The 26,827-nt window shown below is 41.4% G+C and overlaps 1 protein-coding gene across 2 annotated transcripts in view; it reads right to left on the bottom strand.

Moving 5' to 3' along the window:
• Positions 1 to 26,827, bottom strand: part of LOC120794796 (ankyrin repeat and fibronectin type-III domain-containing protein 1) — a 127,148-nt gene that overhangs the window by 14,469 nt on the left and 85,852 nt on the right. For both annotated transcript variants that reach the window (XM_040136141.1, XM_040136142.1), the window contains exons 6-11: positions 19,159 to 19,281; positions 6,270 to 6,489; positions 5,769 to 5,976; positions 2,088 to 2,285; positions 1,162 to 1,275; positions 830 to 927 (exon numbers count right to left, since the gene is read on the bottom strand). In XM_040136141.1, the coding sequence (XP_039992075.1) occupies positions 830 to 927; positions 1,162 to 1,275; positions 2,088 to 2,285; positions 5,769 to 5,976; positions 6,270 to 6,489; positions 19,159 to 19,281 (961 nt within the window). The remainder of the gene's footprint in view (positions 1 to 829; positions 928 to 1,161; positions 1,276 to 2,087; positions 2,286 to 5,768; positions 5,977 to 6,269; positions 6,490 to 19,158; positions 19,282 to 26,827) is intronic.

Raw genomic sequence — 26,827 nt, 5'->3', positions numbered from 1 at the left:
CAGGGGTCTTAAAGGGGGGGAAGGGCTTTCTCCCACACAATAACAAACAACCAGTGGAGTGTCCATTTGTCTACATGCCCGCTTAAAAATGCCAAACATAAATCAGGTGGCAGGCAACCAAGCTGCTCTTTTTATCATTTTGGAGGCTGTTTTGCAACTGCTGCTTATGAATGGTCAGCAGCTAAGACTTTCAAAAAACAAATAAATGGTGTCCTCCAATTGTGTTTTGAGCAGGGCCATTAGTCTTTCACCCCCATCGTTTGGGATTGATGGTGACTACAACTAGTGTGTGGGATTTGATGTATGTAATAAAGAAGAGTCACTAGGGAAATGCCTTCAAATGTTGCCCTAGCAAACACCTAAAGCTTGCGTGTAAATAATATCAGCGGCGTCCATGTTGGAAAATAGCTTCTAAATTTTTTATCAGTCAGCACCAACAGCTGCAGAAGCAAGAGTTTAGTGTATCTTTGTGTTGTTTTGTCACCCGTAAACTACCATATAAATCACGATCGTGTCTTTTATATTTGGTAGTTCTTAGAGACTAAGGTGGGTACAGAGGAAATAAGTCTACTTTACTAGACAATGGTTTTATGTGCAGGGGTGGATAAATACACATAGATAGGTGTTCTATCCAGGAAACCTTCAAAATTAGTCAGCTGAGCAGATTCTGGTATTACCTCTTGACAGCAACACATTTAAGGGATTTATACTGTATACATATGTGAAACAAAATGACTCTTCCTGATTAATACTGATTGATTGATCATACTGATTCAGCATTTCAGACTGCCAGTAATATGGTGAAGACAGAAGATCTGGCACAACTTACAGAAGTGAGTCCAGTGATGTTGTACTGTAGCAGGGTGGTGTCCTCCACCACCATCTCACCCAGCAAAGGACTGAAGGATGGAGCAACGCTCCAGCTCACTGCAAATACAAACAAACACGTACAACCGCAACAAAAACATTTTTTAAAAACTTGTCTTATATGCACCTTAAGATTAAAAAATATATATATTAGTACTGAACAATGCTCAAAGAGACTTGCAATATTTTTTAAAGACTTTAAAAAGTTTATCTCATTTAGCACCAGAGCTTTACATATTGTGATACTGAGTGGTGTGTTCTAAATGAAGCAATGGGGCAGGCACAGTGGCTGACCTTTGTACTTGGTAACCACAGCAGAGTTGACACAGAGAGGTTCCTGGAAGTCCACCCTTAGACTGGTGCTGCTGCTGACAGACAGGCGAACTACACTGGGAGCGTCTGGAGGGTCTGAGGAGGCAGACAGACAGAAAGATGGCCAAGTGAATAAGTAGATTAAACACAAGCAGACTGAGAAGCTATAATCACATATTAGAACCGTTAAAATGAAGTGGTTTCAATTTCAGACTTGGAGTTTAAAAAGTTTAAAAAAGTTTCGAAAGTGTCAAGTAGTGAATGCATGTGAAATTGAAGCAATTTACAGTCATTAATGGATGGAACTGATAACAACGCCAAATCTGTAATTTGCCATTTTCACAAATTAATGTCAGTTCAATCAAGACTGAGAAGAAGCGAGGATGTCTTTGACTGTGATTGTGACTATAGTTCCATAAACATCATTTTAACATATGTATAATTTCCATCTGCGTTCACACACGTACCTATCAAATTAAATGAGTATGTGGAATTTTAAAGTGGGGAGAGTTCTTTTTTGCATCCAAGTGCAGATTGGTTTGGGTGGAGGAGGAGGATTGTGTGCGTGGGAGTGTGTCTGCTTTCATGGGGTCTCTGTCTACCCTGCTTTTGTGTGTGTGTTTAATGAAATGCCTATAAAAAATTAAATCAGGAATACAAGCGCATTATGTTTGCGCACGCACGCACACACACAAAAAAACAAACGAACACAGAGTTGTCTGCTAGGCATCCCAGCGTAGAAGCATTTCACTTAGCCCAGACAGAATACCAGTAGAGAAAAAGGGTGCAAAAAATGAAAACCGAAGATGATTGGTGGACTGCTACAATGATCTGAGCAGCAAATTGCCCTCAAGTGTCCAGCATGTGGAAACAGTCTCTGTAACATCAAAGTTGCCCTGAAGCCTTACTAGCATGCTCGAAGCCCGTTTGCATGCGTCGGAAGAGCCGGAGCCGCCACTCCCAGGCTTTTAGCTGCCTTTCCCGGTCCGATCCGTCCCGCTCACAGGGACCCTCGCTCCGCACCTGGGCCTGAAGCTCTGACACCCGCTGCTCAGCCTCCTGCACCAAGGTGGCCAAATGCACTGCTCGGCCCTCCAGACTCATAACTAAGAAACACATGGGAGAGACAGTGAGAGAGGGAGAGAAGTCAACGCATCCATACTGTATCAAAAGAAGACTTTCATTACCCTTAGGCATATGTTACAGTGACTCCATCATTTTGAAACAATTCTGACATCCAGAAAAATGCGTTTATATTCACACATAAAAACAGTTGGTAAATAGGGTCAAATCTAAGCAATGCTGAACTATAAATGTGACTGGGCTGTTTTCCCCGCCAAAATTCAAAGAGTAAATGGAAAATACTGTGAATGTGAACCAACGATAGTGAAAGTTGTTAATTCAAAGAACTCTCCTGTACAAGTTATACCTTTTTCATTATGACTATTAAATCTAGTAAAACATAAAATGTGTTCATCACGATATAATTTAAAAGCTTAATCAGCGAAGTCAATAGTGTGTTGGTTCTACTTTCATCAAGACCTTCAACAATGCACATGGCTATACTGATATTGCAAGGAATTGCCTGCAATGTTGCAAATTGCTTTTGCAGACCAATCTTTTTAATGTCTTTGTTTGCCAAAAATGCAGTGGCAGATTCCTCAATAAACTTCATCTAATGTAACTAAGCAGTCCCTCTTTAGAGATGACGTCACCTAGCAAATGACACAGAAAATGGGGCAATGAAAGTGAGAGGAGTGAGAGAAGGAGGAATATTCTTCATATGCGGTTATAAGGGAATACAAAATGGTGGGAACATGCATAAGCATCATTTTAAACTGCCATTGTAAAACTATTTTTCTCTGAAACCTCTGGAAAAATTTGTATAACTGATCTATTTATATTGTGTACCACAGCCTCACACTGCCTCCATCAGAGGGATGTTTTTCTCAAAGGGGGTAGGGTGTTGCTAAAACAATGTGAACAATGATGTTTACTTAAGCAAAAAACACACCACTATAGGAGATGAGATGCAAAACCCAAGGAAAATATTCTAATCATGGCTGAGTGGTTAGCAATAGTGGCCGCTGGTGGCATAACACAAAGATCAAAGGGTTCAATCATAGCAACTGCAAATGCAGACAGATCCCTCTAAATAAAACTACAGGACAGGTAATGTAAAGCTGTTAAGGTCACAAAGGACAGTAGCATACTGTACTTCTTCTTTGGTGGCTGGTCATTCTTGGAGTGTTTGGGACTGGTGTGTGTCTGTGTTTAGTCTGTGTGGTCTGTGTTTGTTCATTGTAGATTCCACTGTTGAGCGTTAGATTCCACTGTTGACAGTAAGTTTAAAGCTCCGTGTCAAAATGTCCATCTGGGTGTTTAATTCTGCGGCTCTCTTGGTGTCTCCTCAGTGGCTGTAAGCTTCTCTTTGAATCTGAGTGTATTCTTTGGGTGTCAGTTGTGTTGTTCTCTTCAGCCACTCGTGTGAAGACTTGAAGGCTGTTTGTTACTTTTAGAAGAGGTAAAGCGAGGGTCGGGGTTGAGTTTTAAGGTTAGGGTTTAAGTTAGGATTATTACTAGGGATTCTTGGATGGATAACTGCTGAAGGTCCATTTTGATTTACATTTCCAGCCCTTCCAGGCCTAGAAACTGGTCCAGATGCTGTCACAAGTGTGTATGTGTGTCTTGATTTGTCCTTATTTCACATCAAGGCTGGGATCCTCAACAGCACATTAAAGTGGCTTTGTCCTATTGAGAGCTGTCACGGGATTTATAACTTGAATTTGAAGTTGCTTTAGAGATTTGTTTGATTGTCTTTGTCTGCCCTTGTCTCTCTGGTAACCACACATTTTGAAGTCAAGCACGGCAATATCAATGAGAATCAAAATCAATTGCATTCAAAGCTTAAGGAAAAGTCTGCAGCGTCTTTGATGTCAATTCTCCTCAGATGGAGTTTGATTAGTACATGCTTATAAAAACAGAAGGCAAGCCTTAACTTTCCTTACTACATTTTCCTCTGTTGCAGTCTTTTGCGCACGCACACACACACACACACACACACGCACACACGCACACAGACACACACACACACACACACACACACACACACACACACACACACACACACACACACACACACACACACACATACACATACACATACACATACACACACAGGACTCACACTCTCATGAGCTATTTGGGTTCTGGAGAGAGAACACAATCAAAGAGCAAACTTCAGTAAACACCACTTTCCATTCAAGTGTTTTCAATTTAATGATACCTTTATAAGACGTCTGGCTTAGCTCTGGAGAAGTGTGTATATGTGTGTGTGTGTGTGTGTGTGTGTGTGTGTGTGTGTGTGTGTGTGTGTGTGTGTGTGTGTGTGTGTGTGTGCACGCACAAGTACAAACACAAACAGCCTAGGAGCCTTACTGGCGAGTTCTAATCATTAACAGAAGAAGGGAGCGAAGGCTCCCCAGATCACAGACAGTGAAAAAGTGCTTACGAAGATGACTAACATTGCATCATGATTACCACCCCTTCGTCGGCTTTAATATATTTTTGCTGCCAGCAGAAACCAAAGAAATGTGTGAGTTTGTCAATAGTGCGTGGATGACTGCATTTCTGGTGTGCATGGTAAGAGATTAGGTTATGAGTTATGTGTGCGTTGTTGTTTTTGGGCAACACCTGCAGTAGCTTGGGTTTCAGCCAATGTTGTTGTGGCAGCAGCTTTAGCTTCCACAACGACGAGTTGTATTTTCTCACTGAGTGGCTGTTGAGGCCCAAACAAACTCTTTCTGGTATCAGTTCTGAGCTATGCTATAGACTGAAATCTACAAAGGGAAAAATTATTAAAGATCTGTCAGTAAGTGATCGATGTCATTTTGGGTCTCACACTCATTTGCTTGTGAAGGGTACAAGCTGTGATTGGCAGAAGACAACTAATTTTGACTTTTTCCCACATATCACACAAGATTTGTTTGGCTTACAGATCAGGTAAATGAAAAAGCTTCCTGCTGAACGCCATGGTAGCATTTGCTATGGTGTGACTCACCTTCAGGCACGCCAAAGTTATATTAAAAAAAGTAAAGGCCTGGCCTCTCAAAATTTACAAGGAAAAATACAATTAAATACAAGAGACTGAATACATGAGAGAAGCATTGCTGTTTTTAGTAAAGAGATTATGTGACCCCAGAAGAGATTTTGGATAATTTCTACAGAAAAAAAGATGAATAGAGTTACTTCTCTCAGTTTTATGTAATGATTATCTCTCCACAATTGTGTGGACTGTAATAACAGGCTTATATGAACTTTGGGATCTTTGTGTGACCTCCCTTTAAAATATGTTTCAGATTTTATTCCATTGTGTTAATCAATCACAGAAAATGAACACACTTCAGCAAGTAGTTGTTTGTGCTATGATATAATAAAAAAATGAAAGAAGAAAAAAACAAAACTACTTGTTACTTCCATTGTGGCAAGCGTAATAATGCCGTGTGCGTATCCACTCTCTGCTTAATTGCGAAATCAGAGGCAACTTTCACGTTGAAACTGTAACGGGTATGTTGTGATCTTATACTTACAGTGGGGACTCTCCTTGGCACCGGCTCGCAGTAGCAGCTTGGCCATGGGCACGTTGTTGGTCATGATGGCGATATCGAGGGGCAGGAGGCCCTCGCTGTTTGGGGTATTGAGGTCCAGCTCCTCCAGACTGTACTGGGAGAGAAGCAGCTGTACCAAGTCCAGCTCCTGGTGTTCCACTGCCTCAAACAAAGCTTCATTACTCTGAAACTGTGACACAAAGACATTTCACAGAGAATTAAAAACAGAATACTACAGGATTGGAAAGCTTTCATCAGTGAATATTGTTCACTGTAGTCATGTGAAACTTCCCCCCTACACACAGCCACAATGCTTCTCTCTACAAATTTTCTGTCTTTCTCCACAAAACTAAGATGGGTGGGTGTTTGATGTTACTACCTGAGGTTCTCTTAGTATCCAAGTCTATATGTTTTCCCTTGCTATTTTTAGACTACAATGTTCCTGGGCTTATTATTTTTTCCATCTCTGTCTCTCTGACTTACTATGGTGGTTTTGCGCAGTTTCTCCTTGTCTCCGCCCCGTCCTGACACCACACTGTCCTCCAAGGCAGGGGGGTTGGTGCCCACACGGAACTTTCCAGACAAGTTGCGGTACAGGCGGCGAGCCGCGCTTGGCGAGGACAGGCTGGCTGACTTGCGGGCTGGGGCCGGCTGGTGTGCCTGGTCCCCCCTCATTGGCTGGGTCATTTTGGCAGAGTCAGCCCTGGAGGAGAGACAGGTGGGCAAGAGACAGGAGGGGAGAGAAAGGAGTGGAATATGACATTTCATACAACACATGGACGATGTGATCACTCCTTGTCCATTATAAGAGTTTACGTCTTTAGAAAAGATCACACGGCTCACGACCAAATTCTTAAGTACAAGAGTATCAAAAATAAACTGAGAACAGAAGAGGGCTCTGCACACTTACATTCAGAAACTTATTTTTAAAGGCAAAGAAGAACAACAGCTTGGTTAACCTACACCTGTACCTCTAACTTCTGGTTAAAATGAATTTTAGTCTGGATTTCAATTTTAATCCATTCATGGAAGAAGTTGGAAAACACAATAAGGTCTGAGGAAAGTAGTTTCATGACAGGCTGTTCAACAAACAAGTTTAGATTCTGGCTCTGGAAAACAGCACCAGAAATTCATAGGGCTGAATGTGGCAATACTGTTTTAAGTGCCAAGGCATCAGAGTTTTACATGACTCACAGAGTACTATATATCAGCTCCACATATCAATTGTTGAAACACATTTAATGCCTAGTGTTGATGTAACAGTATGTATGGCAGTGCCTGTCAAGATTTTTGGATTGTAACCCCTTTGAGCAAAGCAATTTCCACTCATGACCCCCTCTCACACACTGTGTACAATGAATGGTGAACAGGTAATCTAAGGTTTATCTTGCTTTTTTAGTTTTTCTAAGATTATCTGGAAAAAAAAAAAGGAAATCCAAAACATGGTTGTCAAAGGAATAATACATTTACATAGTTAAAAAATTGTTTATTTAATCCCATTAATACCACAACCCCAAAAAATTATCTTCAACCCCCTGGGAGGCAGATCCAAACTCCTGGCTGAGAACCACTGATCTATGGCATGGTGATAAATTACACTGATCTGCCAGATGGACTCCATGTTGGCATTATCAGTTCTCACACACAGGTGCCATATGAGTCATCTTGCACTGGTAATGAGCCTGGTGGCCAGTTTGCCAGTGCTGTTCTGTAACATCATCTGTTTTTTTATGAGTTTCAGAAGATCAGCTTCTCTTACCACCGGCATCTTGGCATCACTGGTATGATGACTATGTTGCCCCTCTCCATTCTGCCATGGGAACTATGTAGATGATGGTGAGTTTCTAGGGTGAGTCTGGTACGTGGTGTTCACACACACTCAACTGCTGAAGGAAATGTCAGCAGGACTCTACAGGCGATGGTGATAGACTCCGTGACGGGTCCCACCAAACAGAGGCAGAGAGATAAATGAATTCCTAAAGGGCGCACTTTCAACACCTTTCTCTCCTTATGTTCTTCCCTCCCCTCCTAACATCTTATGAACTGGTGTCTTTTTTTGTCATCTCCTCACCTCTCTGTTTTTCTTCTCTCATTTTCCTTGCTCCTGCCCTTTCACTCTTTCCCTTTATCTCCTTATTTCTCTTCTTCTCTCTCTGTAACACCGCTCTTCTTGCCTTGATTAAACTCTGAATCCCTGTTTTATTGCAGTATTGCTATAAACAAAAAAATCTCTCTGAAATAGATACAGTTATTGTAGTGTCACGACCCACAGATGGAGGAAAGTAAATAAAGGCTGAGTTAGTTTGGGCCATCATGCCATATGCCAAGACGTATCACACAGGCCAAGAACAGATTTGTCAAGGTGACATCTGTAGGAAAAATGTTTCCTACAGATGTCACCTGTAGGAAACATGTTATTTATACTCCTGCTCTGCTATGGACGTGAGCGCCCGCACGAGCATGCTTTTACACACACACACACACACACACACACACACACACACACACACACACACACACACACACACACACACACACACACACACACACACACAAACCCTCCCCCAACACATGCAGTTTGTACAACAGCTGACAGCGGCCTACATTGTAGACTTTAAAGCAGCTCCAAGCCCCCGCAACAAGCCCTTTTCACAGGGCCGATACACCTAAAATACCCCCCGATCCCTGTCCCTTCCCGCTCCGTCCCATCCATCTCCACTCTATCCCGTAATAGAGGCCTTATTTTAGACATCCTCGTGTTCCCGGCTGGGCCTAACCTATTCCAGGGTTCCAGATAAAGCGCGGCAGGTATTTGGAATAATTTTTCCATGGGCCTGGCCCGGAAGATAAAACAAGAGATATATTTGTAATGCGTGCGCTGGTATCCCATTTCAAAGAGAAAGCCCACTGGAATCCAGCCCCAGGCTTATTGTTATTTGCCTGAGATGGAACAGACGACTTTTTTCTGTCGGCAGGATGGTGCCCCATCACTCTCTGACGACATTAGGGAGTGTGTAATGTGGTGTGGTGTGTATGTGATTTCAAAGAGATGCTGCATCCTACACGTGAGACTGGGATGTCATTCCTCAATGACATGCCCCCTACCCTACAGAAAGATAAATAATAAACTTAGGCTATATAAAATGCTACCGTAACAAGTAAGTATCTAAGAAAGAGAATATATGATCATAAGAAATTAGTGCAAGGTTTTCAACACAGCTTTTCAGCCACTAGTTTATTCTTACTGTTAACTGATGACTATTATGATGACTGCATGCTTTTGTTCCCTCATCAAATCAATGGCCTCGGTGGTGATTGAACAGGAGCATGTGCTGGCTGTGCACAGCTCGGCTAAAAAGATAAACTTAACCAAACTTCAGAGAAGGCATATTTACATCCTTTCTCTTAAAGAAGTAGCACATACCAGACATGCTTTTTATCTAAGCAACATCTTCACCACCTTAAGGACACTGGTTTTAGACCAAGATTGCTGCTGCTCCAATAAAACAAATAAAAAAACAGAGATGCAAAAGCTCAAACTGATAACACACACAAATAACCACACCTGAACTCATATGAACTTACACAAACACAGACAGAGTCTATGTCACGCAATTTCCTTCAGTTCTATCAGTTTTGGGAAGCAGGAGGCAGTTCTGGGAAAACAAAGTCTCTACCAAACGTCAGGCTCCATGTTTGGCCCCTGATCAATCCCACATCAAATACACCCAGCCTGCTACAGCGAGACTGGATCAGCCCCTTAAACAATGAACACCCCCAAGTTGCAAAAACGCATTCACATAGCATCTGCTTTATTAGTTATATCAGCCTGTTTACACAAACAGTTTAGTCCTCCAGACAGTGAGTCACATGTAAACAAAGACTACATATAAAATATGCAGAGAGAGTCTAGACATTTACTTACGGTTTGGCTAAAAGTCAAGATGGGAACGACCCGTGATTTAAGAAAATGATAAATAATTGTTAGTTCCAGCATTGCAGAAATTGCTACGTTTCTGGGGCTTTTGTGCAAGCTAAAAAGTAGCCACAAGTATGCACATAACAGTGGTGGGCAGACGAACATCTCAGAGACACTTCAAAGCAAATCTGTAAAGCGGCAGCAGAGTGGAAAATGTTGCTTGGTCTGACGAATCCCAGTTTATGTTGTAACATATACAGTAAATGGTCAGAACTGTAAGAAAAAATGAATCCATCCAACCTGTTGTGCAGGAGTAACCACACACACACCCATGGAAACACACATATCTGACTCAAATTTCAATAGTACTACATTCCCAAATGCAAATTTGAGCATCTTGATGGGCTAGCAATAAAATCACAAGGGTATTGGACACCTGTACTGTTCTGGTGGTTCAATTTTGTTGGAATTGGTATTAGATGCATTTTTTTGCCTCTTTCTCACCATCACCACCAGCAGGGTTTCTTTGATTCTGACTCATTTTCCTGACATATTTGTTGCTCTTCCCCCGTTTTCCTTTTCTCTTTTCTTTTTATGTTTTTGCCTCTCTCTCTCACACACAATTTGTTTTTGTGTCTGCCTCCACTGCCTGTCATGTGGTGCAACATATTCCTGACATTTGTTGATGCAACTCACTGAAAAATTAAGAGCAATGGATCTCACTGCGAATCCAAATACAGCAGAACTGTTGTCAGGCAAAACTGAGATTGCATAGTTGAAATTTCTATTTTACTGCGGTTATTTGTTCATCCCTTCTGGGTGATGTAGGAATGGGTAAGACAAATGGGATCTTGAACGTAAGCAGAAAAAATGTTATTGGCCAGTGCTTTCTGCTTCTATAAATATAGATAACGTTAATCTAAATTATAAACAATGGAAAATTTCCTTAACAGCACACACAGGCACAAAGTCACAAAGCTAAACATTTTGTTGCATGGTGTGGTATCTACAGGCATGTGTTAATGTGTGTGTGTGTGTATGGTGTGCATATGTGTATTGCAGCAATACAATTACATTGAAGTGACAAAGGCACACAATGAAACTATATACGGACAACTACAAAGCCATATTTGTGTCCCCACCCCCCCTCACCAGGGCTAGGCTACCGCCACGAGAACACATAAATCTCTTCTGCATGTTAGTGTGTGTCTAATCGTGTTTAGTACACATGGGCACAATTCACATTCATACTGAGTTGACATATATTGCATCGGTTGTGTGCATAGGTCAAGTCCCACAAACTAAACAAAGAAGAGGTAGGTAGATGGACAGAGAGAGAGAGATGCAGAAGAGGCGAAAAGAGTGGCACCAGAAGGACAGTGCTCACTGAAAACACAGCAGTGGGGGTCAGAGAGGCAGACAGTGAGAGGAGAAAGTTGCACAAACTCACTCACTCACTCACTCCCACACACACACACACACACACACACACACACACACACACACACACACACACACACACACACACACACACACACACACACACACACACACACACACACACACACACACACACACACACACACACACACAGAGTACGCTGGCTGCTCTAAATGTGGCTTGTAGAAGGAAATTCTGAAATCTGAGTCTTGGCACCAGACAGGCTGGAAGCAGGCAGGCTGCTGGACGCACAGAGGGAGAGGGAGGGAGAGAGAAAGAGAGAGAGAGAGAGAGAGAGGATGGAGGGACGAGGGGGGCAGTATTACTAGAATTTATATAGCTGTACCCTCTGTTTGGCTCTTATCAGCTTATAGGCAACATGAGGCCACGCCAACACTGTGACCTGCAGTCCCTCACTCACAGTAGTTGACATGGCAACACAACAAATGCAGACATACACACTCATGCTCACATGCTAAAACGCATACAAAGGCATGCACATGTGCAGCACTGTGTTAAGATTTCACATGATTTTATAGCCAACAAGACAATGACAGAAAGACTCTTAAGACTCTTCAGGGTCATATTTTATGGATAATATTTCATTGATGGATGTATCAGGTGTGTGCATATGCGTGTTATTGTTTCAGTGGTACACATTTGCTAAACACATCCCCTTTCACTTTATTCCTAAAGTGTCTACATAGTGAAATGCATGTGAAGTATCCTACCAGATGTGCATTTGAAAAGTGTCAGACTAGCAAAGCAATGTACCTGATCGGCAAGATAATTAACATGGATTGTGGTATTAAAATGATGTTCTTTCGATAACAAGCTACAGATTTACACCATCTAGACGATATTGTTCCACTGCTGAGTCATCCAGTTTGGGTTATCCACTGTTCACTGTAGCCTCAACTTCCTCTTTTTGATAAGCTGGGTGTGCTGAGATGGTTCTCTGCATGTCACTGTTGCTCTGAGGTGATACAACTGTGATATGCAGATACAGTAGTGATTTGATTCTCTTGTGACATCTCTGTCATCTGTGTGTGCAGCGAAATCCCAGAAACTTGGTTGACTGTGATACGCTAAGGTCACTGGTACCCAAGTTGGTTTGTACACATCTGTTGGAAGTCACAGTTAGTCAAAAAGTAACTGAACTGGAAAGCCCTTGTAGGCATTCTGCTTTTACTTATGCTTTTAACTCATTCATGACTCACTTTGAAGTGTGAGCTGTGTGCATAATTGGGGAGCTGGAACAAACTGTGGACACCAGGTATATACCATACCATACTGCATGCTCCGACATGAACACACTCACACTGCCCTTTATCTCTCTCCTATTTACACATCTTTTTTTCCTGTCTCTCCTTTTATCTTGTCCTCTTCTTCTCACTTTCTCCCTCTCTCTCCCTTGGGAGAATGGCAGTGAAAGAGTGGGCGGTCCGCTGTATGTTTAACCTTTGAAGTGGGCCTGCTGTGCCGAGCAAGGCCTGCCACCTGTTGGCTCTGTGTGTATCCATGTGTTGTGTGTGCACGCAGAGGTAAATCTCTCTAATTTTGATGAGGGGGTGGGTGTGGTGGTGAGAAGCGGCCGACGTTCTCAGGAGGGGGGGGTGCTTCCAAGGTAGGATCACACACACAAACATAAATACAACCCCTCCTCTGTCAGGGGCTTGGTGACACCATGTCTCCCACGGCGATCGTGGGCCCAGCCTGGGTGGCTCCAGGCCTTCTGTGTGTCTCTCAATGTGTGTGTGTGTGTGTGTGTGTCACACTAAAGGGGTCCCTGTCTTGGCCGCCATATGCCACCCACCCAGTCAGTGAGAAGAGAAAGGTGGGGGCGACCCCTGGCCACTGAAGCCACCAGTTGGCCCATTCTCTCAGTCACACGCCGACCGGGCGCCATGTTTATCTGGGATAGGGATGGAGGGAGGTTGTTGGCTGGGGGGGGGGGTCTGTCCTGACTGTGATAGATCATTTGTAAAAATGACAACATGCACACTCTCACACACGTATATATGGAACTGACTGAATGTGTAAATGGATGTGTGTTTTTCCTTTAAAAGATGGAAAATGTGGGACTAACCAGCTTGTCAGGCCATGAACCTGATGAGGAACATTCACAGATGGAGTCAAAACAATTGTAGTTGTGAACATGTAAAGAACATTGAGTCTTCAGATGAAGATCTGGATGGAGACCTGGATTGGGTGTCCTAACGAACTCATTGGATCCTAAGCTGGACATTCTTTAGGTCCAGCTCTGGAGATGTGGCAAAATCCGACTGGGTGAGGTAAATGGGGCAACCTCTGTCAGTCAGCGTCAGAGTTAGAAGTGGGGAAAATAAAACATAAGAGAAAGAAAGTGCAAAGAACTTTACTTACTAGTAAGTAAAGTTTTTTACTGGCTCTCATAGTGCCTCTGTTCCATTCCAGTGTACACTGACGTGGGTGTGGACGTCTGCAGTACCTGAGCTTCCTATCTCAATCTGTAAACCATTTTCCAAGACTAGTTTCAAACCACAAGCCTCTTGGGTCCCCGGCAGATTTTCTTTCTGCCTCTGACCCTGAATACAACCCTCAAACACTCACAGAAAGTAGGCAGAGAGGTATAGGTCCCCCAGCCTCGGTTGTCTTTTATCAGCTTATAAGCAACACATGGAGCCAAGCTAACCCTCTGACCTACTGGCTGTCTGTCTCTGCACACACACGCACAAACAGAAACAAACACACACTGACACACCACATTAACTGCACAGCTCTTTTCTCCCATATTCTTTATTTCGTAACTTCTCCCTCTGCTCCCTCTTTCCAAAATTGCAGTTCAGTTTTCAGAGCTGTTCCCCACCCTCTTTAGCTGTCTCTCTCATCATCTTTTCAATCTGACTTTTCATCTACTTCGGTCTCAATCATTCTCACTTTCTCCTCCTCCAACCCTCCTCTTCTCTCCTTCCTCCTCACCTATTTCAGTCTCTCTGACACCCCCCCACCCACTTCTCTCTTTCAGTCCACTTCCCTCCCTCCCTCTCGCTGCACCCCATCCCCACCCCCTGTCTCTCTGTGTCTGTGTGCTGAGTTGAGGTTTCGAGTGGAAACCAGAGTATCAAGTCGGAGACACACAGGACAAGAGGGAGCCAGCCTCATAAATCTCCCTTAGTGCAGCCCACAGCATCCAGAGTCAAGAACACAGTGTGTGTGAGTGTGTGTACATACAGAAGTATTTAAGTGCATGCATTTGTGAGTGTGGGTGTATGCATGTCTGAGGCTTTGCATGCTCATTAGTACAAATGCAAATGTGTGTGCATTTGTTTTTTCATGTATGTGTAGGTATGTGTAGTGTGCTACTCTGTGTGAGTACATGCATGTGCGTGGGTTAAAGTGAGTGTGTGTATATGTGTGTTTGTGTGTGTGTATGTGTGTCTTAGACAGAATAGCCCAGGGCCTATCCAAAAGCAAAGAGGTAAGCAGAAATTTTGCTCCCTCATGTGGACTGGAATCTATAGTCTCTAATCTCGCCAGCAGCTCAGCCTAAGAAATTAATATTGCAGGCCAAAAAACAGTTGAAGTACAAACTTAACAGAACACCTGAAACTTTGTGAATAATCTGTTTTGTTCTGAGGAAAATGTTTCCTGTATCCTCAAGTGTTTTTCAATAACAACTGAACTCTGGTCTAGAAGTGTCATGAAAGACCACAAACTTTTTTAGGTTGTTTGTGCTGGAGGATTTTAAAAAAGCAGAGAAAACTTGCCACAAGGTCCATTTAGTACTGCAGCTGTTCTGGAGCTTTCGATCATATTACATGACCTTCATCAGCTGATGGAGTTTAGCCAGTTTGCTGGAATTGTGGATGTTCAAATGTACATTTTTTCTGAGCACTTTCAGGACGTATTCACTGTCCATGTTGGTTTAAAAGCTAAAAGCATTAAAAATAGTAGAAAATAAGGGGTAAGGGCTCTGAACAGCTATGGCAACCCAACAAGTAATGTTAGATAATAATAAGGCAACAAAAACAAGGTTGTATATTTTCAGTGAGACATTACAAAAAGAAAATAATACGACATTTTTTTTCTAGCTCTATATTGCATTGACTTTGTATATTATCTTGAACTACACTACACTACACTACACTACTGCACTACTACTACTACTGTTCGTATAGCATTAGTTTTAGAGTCTAATACATTTTTAAGAACAATGTCCCCTTTAATGCCGCTACAAAGCAGAAATTAAGTGTCAGACATTCCAGCAAAGGCACGAATCAGTCCTGTTTTTTTAGTGACGTTTAACAGTATGTTCTGATCAGAATTTCTAAAGAGTAAAATTAGAAGCATCTATAACCTCCTCATTTGTCCAACTTGTTTGAACTGACCGCTCTCAGCCACAGAAGAAAGGAGAAAAATCTAAAGAGAGAATGAAAAAGAAAGAGTGGGGAATATTAAATCAAATTAGAACCAAATGAGGCGAGTGGCACACTATCCAAAACCACTTTACACCCGGGCCCTTTGAGCATTGCCCTTCTTTTTCCACTAAGACTTTGGTGATTTCTCTGTGTTCTTTTTTATTCAATTTGTGCACGGTTCATAAGGATTAGCAATTGGTAACCCCCATTCCCTCTTACACACTCAACTGAACACAGTGCTAACTATTACAATTTGTGTCTGCTCATGTATGTGTGTGAGCATGAATATCAGGGCATGCAGATATGAGTTTCTGCCACTCTGTGTGTGTGTGTGTTAATATATTGACTATGGGAAGAAGAAGCTGGTTTCTTTCATGACATTGAAGTTAAGACGTCATCCTAAGAGAGCTGTCAGCTTCGAGTTATCCCTGAAGACAGGGTGGCACCAGAGAGAGCAGAGGGGCCCTCAGGGGATGGAGAGGATTTAAACCTTCGCATGTAGACAGAATAGCCACACACATCACAATCACACTTACTGGTGCGGTACCAACTGCATTCTTTCAAATTTCAACATTTATTTATGAAGTGGATGTGGTTTGAGTGCAGGATGCTACGTTAAACGTTGATGTTTAAGTACTTAAAGAACTGTTATGGGAAATAAATACTGCTTGGCGGACATACATGGCTGCCTCTCTATTGTACTAAGGGGTTTTGGCAAAGGGCTGGAACGGCCTCTCTGTCACCATGAGAGGATATGGAAATAAAGACTTATTTACTGGCTGTATGTTGGAATAGAACCAGTGTCCCTTTATAGCCTCAGTATTGACTCTCAGACACACTGGATGTCTCCTGTTTCCAAGTCATGAACAGGAAACAAGGCCGCAAATATATGTGCCAGTGGGAAACAGATCTAGTGTATGTTAGGGTGAGTGTATTATTGAGCTCACAGTATTTTCTCAGAATGCTTGGTGACATATGGTATCAGCAGGAGACTGAGGTAAAACAGACAGGTTTAAAAATGGATTTAGAGAGCTAGAAGTAAAAACTGATTTTCATTCTGAATCTCACAGGGCCACCATGGTTACCCATCCATCCTGCTGTTTGTTTACCCAAACAAATGGCAGGCTGTTTACCCAAGCAAATCACTTACGTGCTTGGGTAAACATTAATTATAATGTGTTAATGATATAAAAGTTAACACTAAAGTTTTCTTTGATAATATGTGTCAATATTTTTTCAGCAGTCTTAAATGTCGTAGCAAATACCCTTTTATTTCCCCTTTAACACTCCCTCAAACCCTCTCTCTCCCCCTCCTTCTCCGCTTTTCTCCACCCCTACCCCTAGAGCCCATTTACTATGATTACCAATAACAATAACACTGCCATTATCTTTTATTATCGCATTTTCCCAAGGCCCTGCCAGCTCTCACAGACTTTGATAAAGCTACAAAACAGCTCCTGTTTCAGGCTTGTATATGGGGCTGCCTTGGCTCAGAATTCCCTTAATAGTCACAGTTTGTTTGGGTATCTGACTTGAATCGACATAAACGGCAATGGTCCACTAAATAGATAGTAAAGTCTTAAGCCACCTGAGACTGCTTTACTGCGGAGGGTTGCTGGTAGGTTTCTAGCTTGGTATTTTATATAAAATCCTTGTCTCACTTTACTGTTAATAGTTTTGATTCAAAGAACAAAATGCATATTTAAATGCATTTCTTAATGCATAACCCTACATTTCTACATTTCACTTTCATTACAGACAAACACAGTCCCTTACTTTCTTTAACTATTTTACTGCCGCTCTCTCAGGACACAGAAAATTCAGTAAAGCACCCAACAGTTCTTAGACAAAAGCGGCCTACCGTAGATCTTTCTGATCTATAATTTCTCAGTATACACTACATACAGTACAAAATGCCTCACAGTCAATATAAAATTGATCAAAATTTAAAATCTCTAATTTTTTACCAGCATACAAACCCAGGCCTAACGGCTCTTTAAAAATCCCATTCCAACACTGTATTTGACAAGAACAGTACAAAGAAAAATATAGCTCAGTTACTTCTGCAAAATTCTCATAAACAGTGAGCAAAACAATAAGTAGTGATAAATTCGAGCAATTCCAAAAATGCAACCGGTTCATGGGATTCTTTCAAGAGATGTTACTGGCACACGTGTTTCCCTTTGGGCGTGTTGATGACTGTGCATTCCAGAGGAGCTGTGCTAGTCTTGTCAGGAGCTGGACCGACCTTGTTTCACCTCCCAGTAGCATGACTCAGCCCTCAACCCTGAATCTCTCCTCCTGGGGTCCCTTGTTTATTATGTCACAAAAGGCCAGTCACACTCCTGTAACGGTGGCTCGCCCTGGAGAAAGTCAGAATCCAGCTGTAACTGAGCCCCCCCCCCCATCCCTCTTGTAAATGAGCATGTCCAATCTACCCACTGCGTTTCATTAAAACCAGACCACATCAATCAGGGCCTGAACTTTAAAGGCCAGGTCCCCTCTCCAGCAACATGGGAGAAAAACATGGAGCTGTTAAAGTAAAGGACCTCACACTGCACATACACTCCAACACTCCAATACACTTAACACCACATTTCTGTTGGCGGACCACACATCGCAACGTCAGTCCGAGACCACACAGTCGGTCTCATAAGGCCGACAAAAGACCTCGTAAGACCTCACACCAGGCCCTAGCATGATTCGATTGGACCTCAGAGATTCCCACACCTGTAACTCCCCAAACCACAAAGTTACCCTACTGAATAGCTACTGTAGTCCCCGCGCTACAATTAGAAACCTGGAAACTGTTTAGACCCGTGACTGTTTGGACATTTTTACTTGACAAAATTAAGTGCAAAGGAAGTGTAAGATCCGCTTTAACCCGGGGCTATTTTCCCAATAGTGAGAGAAGTTTAAGGGAAGAGCCAAGAAGACATAGCAGGAAACTCAGGGGGGTTGCCAGATGGACAGACGGCAGGATGGATGGGTAGATAAACGAGTGGAGGCCAGGCAACAAGAGGGGAGACTGGGAAGGATTCCCATGGGTGGGGACGGGAAGGCAGCCTCGTGATGGAAAGCTTTCAAACTCCTTTCATCGGCTGCCTGAGGACTGGAGCTTTACAAGAGCAAGATGAGCCGGCGCCACTGGAGCTGCTTGGCGCTCTTCAACGAAACCCAGACGCAGAGACAGAGCAGGACCCTATCACCACTCCACCCACTCTCTGCCCCCGCCCCAAACACCAGCCCCCATTCCTCATCGAGCTCAGCCTTGACGCTGTACACAGACACATCATAGCAAGGCTCAGTTGCAGTTGTCTCTCTCTTGTTAGGTGTTACATTTTGGATTTCAATTGCGATTACTGAAAAATTATCCTATTCAAAATTCTGCTCCTGATACCAATTCATGAAGTCTTATGTCAGCTCATAATCTTCACAATCTAAGATCCTAAGAGCCATGGAAGTGGATCTGAGTTCTTAGTACTGCCACTGCTTCCTGTCATTTGTGATAATTTTTGTGAAGAAGTAATGAAGGCCAAGTACACTATTTTCAGGGGTCATGAAAGACTAGCAGACTTGAGCAGAGAGACAAAGAGAAAATCTTCGGTCTTACCAGTCCACACTAAGAGATCGTCGCCTGTAGGATGGAGGTCTATCCGAGGAAGTCTTCTCTGTTTTCGCTGGACGCTCTTTGAGGGATAGACGATGGGTAAATTTTGAGATTCCTGACTCTAACCTGTGGGACAGAAAAAGAAGAAATGGACAAGAATATAAATCTACTGACTGGTTTACACTTGGAGCCTTGCCCACTGCTTGCACCATATTCCCTTATCACGTAATATTCTTGAGTTCAGGAGAAGTTAACGTCCAGTTAACATCCACTGGATGTCTTGGCAGGTTCTCAGTGCTCAGTATAAATAATTGTTAATAAGAAAACATACAGAAGGACTGGCATACAGTTGGTTTATTCTCTGCAGTACTTCTGTAGAAATTCTCTATGCTAAAAAGTAAAAATGTTCATCCAAGGTTAAAAATTGCTGGAAAACACAAATATCTTAGTAAAATAGGTTCTCTTACGCATAAAACTAAACTCAGTTTTGCAGAAATCACGCTACTCAGTGGAAATGTAGCCCATGAAGTTGATAAACAGTGTAACAATGCTGCAGTTCCCAGAGGAAACATTAGGTTTGAGGGAAAGCCGCATACTTCCTGCCTAATTTTCTCCAAATCTTTTTCACAGAAAAAAAAAACATGTGAAGTCACACACATTTTAATCTCCTCTACTGGGCTGCCAATGTCCCAGTTCAACTTTTCTTTCAAAATTAAAAACAGGAAATGTAATATTTCTTCCACTCCAGCCCAGGACACAGTTGATGAGACTCAGTATTGCAATATTGCTGTGGTAACAGTGGGGACTAATCAAAATGTAATAATATTCTCTATCAAAGAGCCAGGCACACAGAGGAACATTGCAGGGGCATAGAAGTGTATGTGATGTGAATGTAAGACTTATTAAGCAAAGGTTTATATAACTGTAGTCAAACTGGATAAAAATCTGTGGATAACTTTAAGGTAAGTCGAAGCACCGTACAAAAATTAAAATGTATAATTGAAGGAATTTCCTACTGGTCTTGCCATTAAGACTTTTGACTTTTTTTTTTTTATTACAGAGGATTACATAAAATGATGCCCAAGTAATGTGCAGGATTCTTTGCTCATCTAATCTCAAGCACATGCTGTTTCACTTTAATTATGAAATGATAAAACATCTCTAATAATGACTCATACATACTCACACACATACATAGATCTCCTCTCAACTTGAGCCAAAAAGTGTTTTAGTCTCCATGGTGAGCTCTGTTGGAGACAAACTGCAGGGATGATTGGATTGAGGGTAGCACAGACTATTGGGGTGCACACTGCCATTCAAATGAAAAGCTTATATCTGCTATCACTGTCGTTAGTTTATGTGGCATGCTGCAGGACAACACGGTTCACATAAGGCTTTGATAAAACAGGACTAATGAAATCGTACACAATAGTTTATGCCATTACTTTGAATTCTGAACAGTGACATGGATGAATGACAGTGTCGTGATGTGGCCAGTTGCACCAAATTCAATTGCCAAACTGGCGTCATGTCACATCATTCAGGACCTTGTATGAGTAATTCATACATTCTTGTCACGGAGACTGCTTTACTGAGAGTGTCCTGTCGGGTCTAATGCTTCTATAAGAGACTGATCTGATCTGAGAGAATGATTACTCAAAAAGATTAAATTGGATCAAGACCTTTATTGCATCATAGACTTGTAAATGTTCCTATTGGGGTGAATAAAAGACTGTTGTGACCTTGGAAGTTAAAGTAAAACCCTTTTAAAAGTTACAGATCCATGACAACTGGGCATTCTGCTACCTTGGTCGGGACATCCGCTCATCTTTTTAAAATTGATATATAAACAAAATGAGACTGATTCATTGCGAACATTTTATTTCATCCATTTCTCAAAAACCACAGAATCCGCATTCATGACAGGCATAACAATTCAACATTCTCTGAACACCAACTTAAAAAACAAAGACAAAAAAGTGACAAATATAGAGAACATTTTAATATTGCATAAAGCTTTACAGAATATTTGTGGACACGACATCAATGCATCTACATCATGCACTACAAATAAACCTACACTATACAATTGACCAACCTGAACACTGGCAAGAGGGAAATGCATGTACTGAATGATATGGAAAGAGCAAACAACCTCAACAATTTCTATAAACGTTTTTGAGTGACTGCATTGATCAACATAGAAACCTGTCAATTACAGTGACATTTGATCCAACACAGGACAGAATAGTAGTTGATCCAAGTGCTGTAGCTGAGATTTTTAAAAAGTTGCGCATTAGGAAGGCCAGTTGGCCAGATGGTATTTCGGCCCCTCTTCTTAAAATATTTGCTGATGAGTTGACCCCTGCCTGGAGCCCTCTATTCCTACGCTCAGTTGATACATGTACCATTCCTACAATATGTAAAAAAGCTGTCATTATTCCTGGTCCAAAAAACCTTGCCCACAGGAATGTAATAATTCTACACCTCGACCACTGACATCAATAGTGATGAAATCATTTGAATGCATTATGGCAGGGAACCTACGAAGTGAGGCACAAAATCTCTCAGACCCCATAACGATATGCTTATAATGATGGTAGAGGCACTGATGACACTCCAAGCACTACAACTCACTTAGTTTAAAAGTACCTTGAAAATTCTATAGCTTACGCTAGACTCATGTTTATAGACTTTAGTTCAGCATGTAATACCATACCAACCCAGACCCCATTAAACAAGCAAAAACAGATGAAGGTGAACCCCTATATAATCAGATGGTGCCATTAATTTCTCATAGAAAGACAGCAGCAGGTGAAAGTTAACTCAACTTTCTCTGACTTACAGGTGATATGTATTGTAGTCCCTCAAGGCTGTGTAAGCTCTCCCCTTCTTTTCACGTTGTATAAAAATGACTGCAGGAACTATTACACAAACAACTACATTATCAAGTTTTTTGATGATAAAGCCATACTCGGTTTACTGACATCAGATATTGCCATATATAAATCAGAAACAGACGAGACGGTGCAGTGGTGTGAGGGGCACAACCTGATGTTAAATGTTAAAAAAAACAAAGAACGGATATTTGATCCCAGGTTTGTAGGTAAATACTGCCCAGTTTTAATCAGTCGAGAGAGAGCTGAGCAGGTAACAACATACAAGTACTTAGGTAGTCACTTAGATTCTCAGTTGCAATGAGCCCATCGTGTGGAGTATGTTTGTTTACAAATCAGTCAGCATCTGCATTTTTTGCGAAGACTCAGGGTCCATGGAGTGGATGAAAGCATAATGTTGTTCTTCTATAGGGCAGCCATTGAATTTATTATCCATTATGGAATCGTGACGTGTATTTGGCCATTTGTGCGATATCTAACATTAGGTCTTTTATTGGGGGGGGATGTGCAATATTATTGAATGTTAAATGTTGAATGTTGAATCTTAACTGTAGTTTAACTGTACATGTATATGTGGAGAGGCTGTGGGCTTCTGCAATGCCTGTGTTTTTCAGAATGTCCCCTAAGGGAGACAATAAAGGATAATCCTAATCCTAATCCTATATGGTCATACTTTACAATAAATATTTCTAAGAAAAGCTTTTCTATCTTCTGATTAAAATGAACCCCTGAAAATATTCTCTCATGCTCTACAACAGATTCCTCTTAACACCAGCTGTTTCACTATAAAATCGTTTCCAGAAGAGGAGATGAAAATACATGGGTTCTTATTCAAAATGACCTAATGCTATGTCTTATCTAGTAGAAAAACCCCCAACCCTACTGCCTTCGTTCCCACTCCTACACCCTCAGCTACTGTTTCCTGACCATGTGCCAGCTTCTCCAAAAAGTTGGTTGACCTCGAAGACAAAGAGGCATATTTTCCTGTATGAATCATCAAATGGGGTGTGGGATTTTAGTCAGATGGCAGAGTAACCCCTAATTGATGGTATTAAGCTAGGATGGGCTTCTTCTTCTTCAAGGGCTTTTAATTAAATTAGTACCACCAGCCACTGCCAACCATTGATGCTGAAGTCTCTTTACATAAACTGTAGACTTCACTAGTCTGAGAAATTGCAATTCATAAATTGCCTACAGGGGTGATTGTTCATCATCGTCAGTTGTTAATAATTGCTTTTTTTAAATATAGATCTAATATGTTTGGCCTGTGACCAATACTTACATTAAGAGTTCCCTGTAAAACTTCAAACAAACTTTTGGATCAAACACGTGACATGACATGACCATAGGATAATGACTTCAATGCCATGAAAACACATAGGATCATGACTTCAAAGACATGGGGGCCAGTGGACATAGAAGAGGACTCAGGGAATCCCTTTGAGGGGTTTAGAGGAAAACTGGACATGCGAAGCAGGTGGGTCTCTGTGGAGGGGATCTTCTGGCAACAGGCTGCCTCTTGACTCAACCCTGGCTCCACCCCATGCAGCTGTCCCTGATAACATCATCACAGCAGGCACACTATGATGACGCAGTCCCCTTGGAGGCCCACTCAGGATATCCCAGTCGATTATCCTATCATCAGAATCATATTTTCTCCTTTATTTTCCTGGTGTTGATTACAGTTTAAGAAATCAGACATTTAGTTGATTGTTTTTCCTTATAGAACTGGTTTTGGAGGAGAGTGCATCAAGTAAAGTATGTACTTGAGGCTTTGTGTTCCTATAGGCACAATCAATGATCCTTTTAACCTATACAAACAAGCAAACTGGTGCTTAAGAAACTGCTAAGATGTCCTGCACTCTTCGAAAAAAAATCCTATAGGCTTACACGGCCAATGTAGGCACACCTGTATATGTCAGTGTCTTGTCAGTTTTCATCTCACACCTCAGCCGCTTTGACCTACATTCAATGAACACAGACAAAGGCTATTACGCCATTTCAGACCATATGCAGAAGGGATTCAGATTACTTGCTGAGCGAAGCTGCACGGCATGTGTGGACAATGGACAGCTGCCCTACTGTGGGAGCTATATTTTCCATCTTTTTTTTCTATTTGTCTCTGATGTATAAAATTGATAGTTACAGAAATACAATGTAAACAACCTTGAATTAATGTATGGACAGACTGTACCATCTCACTTCTAACTCTACCTTTAAGCCTTTATCTTGAAGTGCTTAACAGCTTAGCTCTAGAGATGGGAATGCTGGTCTTGTATGTATGGCAGTCAAGTAATTTGTGCTCCTGAGATGAAGAAGCCAACCAGCTTTCGTGATCCCTTTACTTATCCTGTAGCGCCACATTTATGCTGACATTTTTATTTTTGGTAAAATGTCTATTGGATTGATTGCCATGAAATTTAGTACAGATATCCATGGTGCCCAGAAGTTTAATCTTAATGACTGGTGATTCTCACTTATTCAAGGAAATATCTAAACATCTGATGGATTGGCATAAAATTTTGGTTCATGGTTCTCAGATGCTGTGTTCTAATGACTTTAGTGATACATTGACTCCTCCTGTTTGGGGTTTTGAGTGAAATGTCTCAACAAGTATTGGATTGATTGCCATAAATTCCCCCATCATTGTTAGCATGTTAGCATGTTTACATTTGCATTTAGGTCATAGCACTGCTGTGCCCAAGTACACTTTCAGAGAACTGCTAGTGTGGCTTTAGACTCTTGAAATATGGCCTACAAGTAAAGATAATTATAATGATGTTAACCACTTGGAAAGAAACAAAACTGCATAGTATATTTGTTAATTAGACATAAAAGTTCAGTCTCTACCTTTTTCATTATTATATTTAGTTTTTTTTAAAATCATAAAATCCCTTGTTTTCCCTTTTATAGTCCGAGTGACTACTAGATACAATAACTGTTCCTAATATATCCCTCCAATGTGAAAGCCCACCACTGCCTCACTCCAATGTGACTTAGATTATGATCTTGCCAGCATTAGTAACTTTCCCCAATCCTGCAGCACAAGAGTGCTTTTGTCAGCACTGAATGGCTTGTGTTGTGATACGGTGAAAATGTTGACCTACGCTCACTTACACATTTGAAGCCCTCACACACGTTCACACTGTCATTGCGAAGGATCAGTTTCTTGCAAATATTTCACCTAATGTCACTTTCCCTCTCTGTTCTGTTGCCATGGCAGCAATTAACTGTTCAGTGGTATTAATGTGCAGAAGTTCTGCTAAACAACTTATTATCCTCACTTGCAGTACACAAAGCTATCGACTGTGCACTTTGACCCCGCTCATAGCCTCGGTAACCCACTGCCATTTGAGAGCAGAGTTAAGACTGGGTGGAATTCTAGCAAAACCACTGCAGCTCAGAGACGTTTCACAGTGAACTAAAGGGAGAAGCTTATTTACAGTGTAAACAATATTTATCAGTTTTAATACAGTTACTACTAAATTATAAATATTTATAAATTATGAATTAATTTTAACAAGCCCCATTCCCCAAGGTTTAAATTATTCAGTTAATTGTTATGGCAAAGTACTTTCAATGTTATTCAAGTAATTTCTTTGTAGAATGAGTGATACAAATATCCTTTTAGTATTACATCATTAATAGTTTTGTATTACCATAATATGAATCCTAAACTAATGAGTAACCTTGTTATTTGAAGCTTTACATTTTCTTGTAATGAATGCACAACATTATTGTTTAATACTATGTTTTGCATTCCTCCCCTCTGGAGGATAACATACATTATATTCGTAAATTTGATTAATGGGAAATAATATGAAAAGCATGCTCTGAATAGCTTCTCGGCACATACAGAGGGATTTATATGAAACGTGTTCATAAAAGGAATCCCACTGCAACCAGCAGAATGCTATGCATTACACAATCTATGTGGTCTGTCTGAGGTTGAGTCGCCCTTAACCAGAGATCTTATTTCAGATTACTAAGAGACAGACACCATAGTAAATCATAAGCAGGACAGACAAATACCTGACCTTGTTTCAGCAATTATGGGTAATGGCTGCCTACCTAAAACAACTATTTTGAAAAGGAGAGAAAACAAAGTCCTATGATTTCTTTCATCTCTCTCTCCTGCTATGGCTTCTTATCCCTGCCAGTGGAACTCTAATACACCGAAAAGAATGTGAGCACCCACCCATATCACAGATACTTGCAAATACGATGGATGCAAGCACATATTCTGGCAAGTGTGTGCACACACACACACACATAGAAAAACACAGTTTAATTCAGGAACATACCCCTCAATGTGTTTCATTAGGCAAACAAAAAGGCTTTCAGTGGTCCAATCATAAAAGAACGCAGCCAAGCTATGAACATTGCTAATTAAAATCTGCTCAAAGAAAGCCTTGTTTTCCACTCACCATCTCCATCCAAACCCATGTCTGTGTGTACGTCTCTCTACATGATGGAGGCCGCTTTTATTTCACTTGGACTGGTGTCTCACTAATAAAACATACTGATATTTCTTCAAGCTAACAAGCTTTTCCTTCAGATGTGATCCGATTACATTATCTGGTTTGCTTGAAGTGTAATGTTTAATCGTTGGTAGCAGTGGGGGTCAATAAATGAGAAGCTATATCACAGCAGTGTGTTGCACAATACCTCATGCACTCTGCAATCTAATGAATTTGGTTTGCTTTTTATTACCATACAATTGTCTGAAATAACGCATCAAAACTATACAGCGCATGACTAAGAGCAAGTCAACA

Source organism: Xiphias gladius, chromosome 9 (genome assembly GCF_016859285.1).
Source record: "Xiphias gladius isolate SHS-SW01 ecotype Sanya breed wild chromosome 9, ASM1685928v1, whole genome shotgun sequence".
NCBI classification, from domain to species: Eukaryota; Metazoa; Chordata; class Actinopteri; order Istiophoriformes; family Xiphiidae; genus Xiphias; species Xiphias gladius.
Note: the sequence above shows the minus strand (reverse complement) of the source record. Positions and strands in the feature narration are given on the sequence as shown.